This window comes from Marmota monax, unplaced genomic scaffold, assembly GCF_021218885.2.
Source record: "Marmota monax isolate L192 unplaced genomic scaffold, Marmota_monax_Labrador192_F-V1.1 WCK01_AAM20220418_F8-fsc00078, whole genome shotgun sequence".
NCBI lineage: Eukaryota > Metazoa > Chordata > Mammalia > Rodentia > Sciuridae > Marmota > Marmota monax.
The window spans coordinates 4106398-4116690 of record NW_026694865.1 but is presented as its reverse complement, the minus strand read 5'-3'; the positions used below and the strand labels follow the sequence as shown (position 1 = coordinate 4116690).

Sequence of the window (10293 nt, the reverse complement as noted above, 5' to 3'; positions counted from 1 at the left end):
CATCAAACAGAGTTCTGAGTCCAGGGGCATGGGGATAGCCTGCATCCTCCTTAAGACTAGATTCTGGGCTGGGGTTGTGGCTCAGTGGTAGAGTGCTTGCCTAGCATGCACAGGTTCCTGGGTTTCATGCCCAGCACCAAATAAATAAATAAAACTAGATCCTCTTGGTCTTGTACCTGTGTCTTTATGGTCCAGACTCCCTTGGTTCCTTCCCATTTTTCTGAGCTTGATTCTGAAGACTTTGAATTATTTTACCTACCCAGTTTTCTTTTCATATGTCCCAATACTGCTCAAAACCAAACCAAACAAAGATAATAACAAACAGCTTCATTGTTTGCTTAAAGCTAATGTTAAAAAATTGAACTTAGGGGGCTGGGGTTGTAGCTCAGCAGTGGAGGGCTTGCCTAGCACTTGAGGGGTGCTGGGTTCCATCCTCAGCACCATATAAAAATAAATAAATAAAATGAAGGTATTGTGTTCAACTACAACTAAAAAAAATCAAATATTTTTAAAAAATTGAACTTAGGTTTAGCAACAAAATACAAGTTTTAATCTATATGTTTAGGTTCTATGACGGATTTTGTTTGAAAAAGGATTTGTGTGTAGATTCAAAATTCAGTTTGTAGGTTACAGTACTGCTGCATCTACCTGCCTCCCTTCAGCCATCCTTTCTGCTATCCCTGTACATGGGTGAATATATCTTGCCTGTACGTAAAAGCTTAAAAAAAAAAAAAAAAAGAAACTTTTATCTAATATGGAATCCTATAAAGTTTATAGGGAATCCTATAAAGTTCAATCTATTTACATGACTACAAGGACCCTCAAGATTTAGGATATGATAGTGGGTGCTCAATCAGTGTTTGTTGAATGAATCAAACCAGAGAATATAAAACCAGCTACATAATCCTACACGCTCTTTGACTTTTCAGCAACAATAGTAATTGTTTTATGGTGCTTACACATAATTCACATAAGATGTTTCTGGACATCTCATGTTATTTATGTATGGCCTCTCCAAACACAAGTTAGGACAAATGAGAGGAACTCTTCTTCAGAAAGTGGGTGTTATAGAAATTATCACCTTAACAGGCTGTCAAGTGCGAGAAAGGTTTTCCTGAAGCAACAGATTGAAAACCGGTAACTGAGAATTATAAAGGGTGATAACTGCGCCATCCTGCTCTGGTGTTCACCAGGTTCTTGGGAGAGAGTACTCTGCACGCCTGTATGCTCACCCAGACATATGGGGCATTCTTTTAAAATAATCTTTTTATCTTGAAATATCTAGGACTTGTTTGACAGTGAACAGGGAAAATAGAACGTGAGTGTTCTCCGACATTACCAGCCAAGGCTCACTTCCTTGAGGACATCTTCTCAAGTTCCACAAGGTCAACTCAGGATTTCATCCGAGCTCAAAGACTGGAAGGGGCTTGAAAGGACCTGGGTTTGAGTTCTGCCACTCACTAGGGCGGTAATGTAATTGTTTTACACTCTACACCCCATTTTCAAAGTGGTAAAGCCTCCCGGGCTCCAGGGGGTCACAAGCAACAATTTAACTACCTCCTTTACGCAGGGGCCCCTGACTCTTCCGCGCGGGCAGCCCCTCCGGTCCCTGCGGGGCTCCGCTCCCGGGACCGGGGGTCGTGGGAGGACGCGGGCACGCTGTGCGCACGCGCCGCCGCACCCAGAGGGGACCCCCCGGCACCCGCGGGGCGCCCGCTTGGCGTTCCCGCCGCTCGCTGCGGGGGAGCGGGCACGCGCACGCGCGCTCCGGAGGCCCCGCCCCGGCGGCAGGCGCGGTCCTACTTTCTCCGCGCGGCGGGTTATGGAGGCCCTGCGGAGGGCCCACGAGGCTGCGCTGAGACTGCTGCTGTTCGGGCCCTGGGCCTCGGGCGCCGCCTCCCGCCCGAAGCCCCGCGCCTCGGAGGTGCTGACGCGGCACCTGCTGCAGCGGCGCCTGCCGCACTGGACCTCCTTCTGCGTGCCCTACAGCGCCGTCCGCAACGACCAGTTCGGCCTCTCGCACTTCAACTGGCCTGTGCAGGGCGCCAACTACCACGTCCTGCGCACCGGCTGCTTCCCCTTCATCAAGTACCACTGCTCCAAGGCCCCCTGGCAGGACCTAGCTCCGCAGAATCGCTTCTTCACAGCGCTCAAGGTCGTCAACCTCGGTGAGTGGTGACGGCCGCGCCTACCTAGCGAAGCACGTCCGCCTAAGGCGGTCGCACTGTCCTCAAAGCACGCCACCGACGTCCGCGCTCGTAGGCCAGAGCCGCCCGACCCCGCACAGGCTCGCGGGCCCCGCGCCGTCCGGCCCCACCCCCAGGGCGGCCTTCTGGGACCCGCCTTCTGCACCTGTCCTTTGTATTCCCCCAGGAAGTGCTTAGGCGCCGAGCTGTTGGCTGCTGGACTGCCTGTCCCCAGAGTGGGCTTGCCCACTGGCCGGTACTGCGGGACCATCCAGCATCACCGAGGCAGGGAGTAGGCCAGCGCACGTCCTGCTCCTGGGAAGGCCCTGCACTGGGTAGTGAGGCGGCTATAGGAAATGTCCCCACTGCACAGTGGCACTCCTGGTTAAGAAGGTCTCAGTGCATTGCAGGATTAGTTCCCCTGAACGTCACTGTGTGGGTGCGTTTATATGACAAAAACTGAAACTACTTTTTAAAGTTTGTTTTCTTTATATGAAATCTCACCACGTTTGTTTTATTAAATGGCCTAAAGGTTTTCCCTTGGCATTTAGCTGCCTCCAGTCCTAGATCTGGAGGGCATTTAAAAGAATCTGCCTCTTTAATATTTGTATGTTTTCCTGGAAACATTCGTGACAGTATTTTCTTTCACTGGATGTTTATTTTCTTTTGATTCAATGAAAGAAAGGCATGAACATGGACATTTTATAGGTCAAGGAAAAATATAAGGCCTCAAGATATTTTGGATCTGTTGGTAGCTGATAGAAAATTGATCTAGATTTCAGTGATTCAAAATCTAGACATGGAAGCTGAACCATGTTACCAACTAGATTTATAAAGCCAGAATTAAACGCTTGGTAGCTGCACTAATATTGTAAAGCCTGAAAGGTCATTAAATTTAAATATGGCACTGTATTTTTACTTATAATAATTCACATGTGTCACTGATGGGATTTTTGAGCTATTGCTTCATTGGGACTGTCCTAGGCTCAATTCAGTAAGAAAAAGATTATTTAGCAATTGTCTAATCCTTTAAAAGTATGTCTTATTGTTTGACTGATGGTCTATACCAAACCAATTTTGAGGCTGGCAAAAGTTGATGAGAGAGGTTATTTAGAAAATTAAATGCAAAAGTATTTGGAAAAACTGGAATGATAACTAGATTCAAGAAGAATGAGTTTAACATTTTCAGAATCAGAAAAAAATCATTCTTTCCCAAATGTAAGTAATAGATTATGAAAAGTATCATGGTGAAGCTATAGACAAACCATATAAACTGAATGCCTTTAAAAAAAGTGTAACAATTAAAAACTCAACATTTTGTTTAAGATCATCTTAATGATTAAGGGCTTCTCTTTTAGATGTAGATATTAAGACATTTTAAAAAAAGAAAATGAAAACCTTTGAGAACAAACAACAGTTGTTTTATCATGTGGAAGAGGTCTGTATGTTCTTTTTGGAAATTCTAAAAATCCTGCTTAAATGGGAATAAGAGTTTTAAATGCAGCAAAAAGGAAAACTTCTCGCTCACGTATGCTTTAAAACAAAATGGTTTACAACAATAAAGAGAATTTTTTTTCAGGACTTTTTAAAGGGTACTGTAATCCCCAATTTGGTAACATTTAGTTTTTATTTTTGTCTGAAGGAAGGGAGTATGAATTAGAATCCTTTCCTGTTCTGTGATATACACTTGCCCCTCTGGATCATCAAGTACGTTAATAAGAATATATATTATCAATAAGGATTTTATTCTTTTTCTTCCTTTCCAAACTAGTAATTATCAGAGTAATTCATTTTTCCATTTTGTAAATAATAAAGATTTCTGTTTACCCATTTGTTCTCTTTCTCCTCCACCTTCCCTTCAATGAAAGCTGACATTTTACTGATGGTTTATCAGTCTGAGTATCCTGCTGGGAAATAGATTGAGATTTAAGAAAAGCAACTTACCATTGAAATGAATGGGTAATCAGAGACTTACTACAAAGTTCTAATTTTTTTTTAAGTGCTTAATTTGACAGTGGTTTACCTACTGTTCAACTGACTCAAACTGAATTATTATTATTTTCAAGTTAATTTTGATGTTCTATGTTTCAGATAATCTGGAAAAAATATAATCTTTCATGGACTCTTATAGACTTTAAACCACATGAGATATGTGCAAAGAAAAAAATTTATGTATAAATTATAGAAGTGGCAACTCTTCTCATTTAGTGTATCAGTCTTTCTGCATTACATAAATAGATGGCAGAGAAAAAGAAATACAGAATTTCTGACTCCCCATATCACAACTTCATCCTCTGTCAAACAGTATTACTCATTATTAGTTCCTAGTTGTTTTTTAATAAGAGATAATGTAGCTATCATTAAACTAGCAATCTTTAATCAGTCCTCTGTTTAGTTGAAAGAACATTGGCCATTTATTTGTGTGATTTTTTTTCAAAAGTATGAATTTTTCAAAGTATCAATATTTTAATTGAAAACTGAAGTAAATCGTATAAAACAAAATTCTTAGCATCATCACCATTCCTTAAATTTATAGCCTCAGCAGTATCTTAAAAGGCATATTTTACCCTTTTTAGAAAATTAACAGTTGCTTCTAGAGTTTGTTCCTCCTCCCTCACTGCATTGTTTTTCAGTTTTTGGAGTTGTATACTGCATTTTGAATTTATTTTTTATAACAACTGCTCCCTGTCCTCTTTCCTCATTTCTGCCTATGTTGTTCCCCTATTTCATTTGTCTACTTCCTACCTAACTCTAGTGCCACTTACCTTTTCCTTCCTTCCTTCCTTCCTTCCTTCCTTCCTTCCTTCCTTCCTTCCTTGATAAAGAATTTACAAATAGCTTCACTACCTAGTTTTTGGGAAATTTTTGTGTCAGTCTCTTGAAGTGTTTAGAGATTGTTTGGGGCATTCTCAGGGCAAAGAAGGCAACATACTATAAAAGGCTTAATTGGGGTTTTAGGGTACCTTGTGATAATAGCAAACTATGATCCAGTATATCCCTAAAAATAGATAAAACCCAGCCTGAAACAGGGCATATTTTTCTCTTTTCTGAATCCCAGCTACTGATGCTTCTCCTGATTAATCTGTGGCATCACAGAGGCTGGAATGCAGCTCCAGCGGGGAATAAGCACAGAGTAGTCCCACACACTTACACATGCAAAAAGAGTATGACACATGAGTATACTTCTGCAGAAAAATAAGAGAAAATTTAGCAAAATTATCTGTCCTGAACATGTGCTGATTTCCCTATTAACTAGAAAGAAGTGATTTTCCAAATGTGCAGCTAAGCTTTTAGATTGTCTTTTTCTGCCCATTTTGCACACGGGAGCAATAAAATTAATACTTGTGCCTAGCATACTACATTTGTCATTGATTCATGTGGCTGTGGTTTTATACATATACTTCTAATATATTAGTAGTCATTGATTTTAAATAAGTGCCTTAAAAATACAGGAATTGTGAAAGTTCGTTTTATATGTAATACAGTATTGTATGCTTATGAGGGCTTAATCCACATTCTTGGGTGGTATGTGTTTACTTTCACGTATGACAAATGGCAGCTAATCTCAAAAGCAGCAAAATCTTATCAATGGCAATGTTCCAAAGAAACAATGTGTTAGAGTGTCCTATGTACTTATTCCAAATAGGTGGAAACAAGACTGTTTTCAAATCAATTGTAGAAATTCTAATGAGAATATTTTTTCTCATGCTTGTTAACACTGAGATCTTTTGAGTTAGGTTTTGCCTTAGATTTTGAAGATAGCTATTTGACCCAGTTTCTAAGTTGTACAAAAATTACTTTAGCCATCAATATTACTATGTACTTAAAGGACAGTAGAGTTGACCTAGTAATTATTAGCTCAAAGCTAATAATCAGGAGCATTTATAACTAAATTAATGACTATTCTTCTCCATTTGCTTTTTTTGTGAAGGGAATATAGAATTACTTCATAATTACTTGAAGGTAATACATTAGGGAAAATTAAAATTTACTTCAGCCTTAGCTACAGTTTTGAGAATCTTTAGGCTCACATAGTTGCCATGATGTTTGACAAACATAGATGAAATTGAGCTCTCAGATACATAGTTGTTTTATTTTTAATTTTTATAACGTGAGTGTTTGTTAACATTACTGACAAGTGTTATATGATTAGTAATGTGACAAATACATGGACACATGAATAGTAAATATTGATGTTCACAAGTAACATATTCGTTTGTTTTCTAGGTATTCCAACTTTATTATATGGACTTGGCTCCTGGTTATTTGCCAGAGTCACAGAGACTGTGCATACCAGTTATGGACCAATAACAATATATTTTCTAAATAAAGAAGATGAAGGTGCCATGTATTGAAAGTATGCATTGGAGAATATAAATATCTGTGGATTTTCTCTTGTGTGTATGTGCAATATTTATTTTTGATCCTTTAGAATAAAACTTTTGCAAACACCTTTTTCTTTCTATGGTGTCTGGCTCTTTAAGATGAATCATTATCCTCAAGAGGTAAAGCTTTATATAAGTTGCTATATATTGCAGATGGGAACTACAAACACATGAAGCTTCACACTAATGTTCCCTAGAACTAGGTTAAATGACAGATTAAAAAAATGATTCTATTACATAGATTCTATGAATAGGTGTTAATAATTTAAATTGAAGAGAAATATAGATGCTCACACAAAAGAGGAGGGAGAAAAATCTTTTATATGACATTGGGAAAAAGTAGAAGATATCTGGGTATTAGATGGAAATTTATATCATATCATTGGCAAATCCAAAATTGATGAGAATCTGTTTGTAATTTAATATCTAAAGTATTCAGCTGCCAGAATTTTGCATGGAAATATTTTAAAGCTCTTGTGAATTTATCTGGAAGAGGGATTGCTGAAACTTCTTGTTGCTTAAACAATCCCACAGTATTTTTTTAATATAATAACAACTTGGGTTAATGTAAGTGCAACAAGGTGAAAGAAATTAGGACTTACTAAAAATTAAAATAGCATGCCAATAAAGCTATGAGAACAGTTAAGATCTAGAAATATCCAGAAAAATAAATTTGGTAACTGTTTATAAAAGCAATTAACTTAAATGGTACATATCCAAAGACTTGTTGGCAATGGGGAGTGGGCTGAAAATTTAAAAGACCTGATGGCACTTTTGCATTAGAATTTTATTAAGTTAATTGCATTTTTGAAAGCAAAGTCATTAAAAAAAATTTATCCTTGGGGATAGTCACAAAGTACCCAGACGAATGGTAAATTTCAGAAATTTGGAGTAATTTAGGGAGAACTAAGTAGAACTATTTAATTTCTAAACCAATGGGTGTTTAAGATTTATGATCTCTCTCATAATTACAAACATACATTATATATCATTTTATGATAATGTGTTGCTGATATTCTACAACATTTACACATTTTTGTAGGAAAACTTTTTACAAAATTTCATCTAACCAACATTTGGATGCTTACTCCTGGCAAGTGAATAGAGAAAGTGAGCAGAAGCGCCATAGTAATGAACTAATGCAAACTGGCTTCCTCAAAGGTTTTCGTGTTAAATGCACTACTGAGGACAAACTGTTCTTCAAATATATGTAGTGTTCACTTGTCTAAAAACAAGTCTAAATATCACTTTAATCAAGGAAGTACTTACACCAATATATTTGGTCCAGACAAACATACTAGGCACTAGTTAAATGAATGGCTTACACAAAGGAGATAGTGTTACATTAAGTTTCATTAATAATAAAACTGACTATTAGCATTTTGCAAGGAAGGCTAGAACTGATTTCCTCTGTAATGGGCAAAGTTAAGTAACTATAGCTCATAAGTTTTAAGTCAAATACTTCTCATTCATTGCTGCTGATCTTGTCAATACTTGCTGTAAAGGTTTGGTCCCAACACAAAGCTGATAAAATGGTTTTTAATTACCAGACTATAAATACAGCTTTTCAGTAAAGTCGTACCTCTTTTCACACAGGCCTGTTTGATTTCTGATAATTTGTACTGCTGACTCTGCTTACCTGTTTTTCAATAGCTATAGTCAGTGTGACTTCTTGTCCATATGGTGATAGGTAAGTCTCCTTGGAGAACATCTTTGACAAACTACCCTATTGATCTCTGTAATTCTCTGCTGCTTGCAGCATTAAATAGAGCCCTGATTTCTTGTCTGATGTGCTCACTGTGTAACAATTAAGCAAATGTAATATTTTCTTGTATTACATGAAAATCAATAGACCTCTTGCTCTTATGGAGTTGATCATGGTAAAGGATGAACTCAGTGGTGGCTAAGGGCATAGTTCAAAAATTAAAATATCATTCATCGGATTTAAGACTTAATAGTAAGACTTTAGTATGAAAATTGCTTCTCATTAAACAGTAAATGCTTTAAGTTTTTTTCTTTAAAGTTGTATATTACATAGAAGCATTGTGGCCTGAAAAGGATAAAATATAAATCCTGGAAGCCAGGATGCTCTGTCTAATTTTAGTATCAGTGCTGTCTTTTTGACCTAAGGATAATAACTCCTTACCTTGTGACTTAGTTTTTCCTTCTGTAATGTGAGAGGAACAACACAAGAGCCCTTTGTAACCCAAATGTGTCATGATTATACTTGTAAGCACATTTTTATTTCATTAAAAGCTCTATTTTTGTAATCCACCTTTTTCTGATCCTTATATTTATAAAGGACTTCACAGAATAAAGTATTTCAGAAATAAGGCGAGGTGGGGAGATGGAGAAAAACTTAAGCCAATTTGTGGGTGTCTATACCCGTGCCCACTCACCTACAAGGGCAAGGAGGCTCCTGAGTGGGCCCTGCTCTTCTGGATGTCAGGATTTCACTTAGTTAATGAAACCATTAATTCAGCTTTTCTGCCTATATTTATTTTGTCTTTAAAATAATCCATGCAAAACTTATTAAATGAAGATGTGCTTTTATACAAAACCTTGCATCTCTCATTATCCTGATATAAATCAGTTATCAAGTATTGGAATAAATTTCTAGATAAAATTTTTAGTTCCTGTGTAAGTTCTGAACCACTATTAAAATGCAGTAACAATTGGGAGAATGAAAGAGATTGCTGATATAAAATTGCTGTTTTTTCCAGTGTACATTTCCTAAAATACCAAAATTGTATAAATAGTTATAATTTCTTTCTTTGCATATTTGGCTATTAATTTACTGTTTTTGCTAATTATTGATGTCCGTAAAAATTGAAATATTTTTTCATAAAAGCCATATGTATTTTTAAGTCCATTTTATTTCATGTCATTTATATTTATGTTCACCCTAAACTGTAAGCATGGAACATCTATAATTCTGCACAAAATACCTTTTCAATCTACTAAAGAATGACGTGTAGATGAGTGGGATGACATAAAAGTCAAGGATCTTGGTTTCACTTCACTTAAAAGCTAATGCAGATAACAGAAACCTTATCCTAAAGCTAGTGGATCAGGTATCTACTTTTTTTCAGCACTTAACATTGAGACAGTAATGACATTTGGGAGCATCTTAACCTAAACAAGTACTTAGCATTACATCTCACCTGGGTCAACAGTCTAGGGTATCAGAGTTAAACTGTGTTACTGTAAATTAATGGAAAATGTAACTGCACTTTGCTGAAAGATCAATGTCCAATAAAGGCTGCACAATCAAATCTTGTTGCAATGATTGAGGTCTTTAATTGCCTTTCAAAGATAAGGTGGTAATCAACACAGCTTTAACTGATCTTTTTTACTAGTTCAATTACATGCTAATGACTAGTGCCAAGTCAGAATCTTTAACTACTTATACTTATTAAATCTTATGTTAGCAATGAAAAATTACTTTAGCTACACAATCAATAGCATACAAATCTTCATTGCTATATTTCAGTCTTCTACTATTTTATGTGCTTGACAAATGTTTCACAAGAGCTCTCCCAACACCAAAAAGGGTTATTAGTAGTGACCATAGTCTAAAGATTACTTTTCTAATATAAATTAGAGATCAAATTAGATGTTAAAATTTTCCTTTAATAAAAATGTGGCTAAAATAGTTTCCAACAATATATATTTGGCCATCCAACCCCAACACAGAGCTTTGTTCTGCTAATTGAGAATAC

General features: G+C 37.1%; 1 protein-coding gene across 1 annotated transcript; it reads left to right on the top strand.

The window, feature by feature from the left end:
- The first annotated feature begins 1781 nt into the window (after positions 1–1781).
- On the top strand, positions 1782–6639 carry CUNH15orf61 (chromosome unknown C15orf61 homolog). Its single transcript, XM_046426673.2, has 2 exons — positions 1782–2168; positions 6414–6639. Exons 1-2 carry the CDS (start codon positions 1823–1825, stop codon positions 6539–6541), a joined length of 474 nt encoding a protein of 157 aa, XP_046282629.1. The 5' UTR covers positions 1782–1822; the 3' UTR covers positions 6542–6639.
- The last annotated feature ends 3654 nt before the right edge of the window (positions 6640–10293 follow it).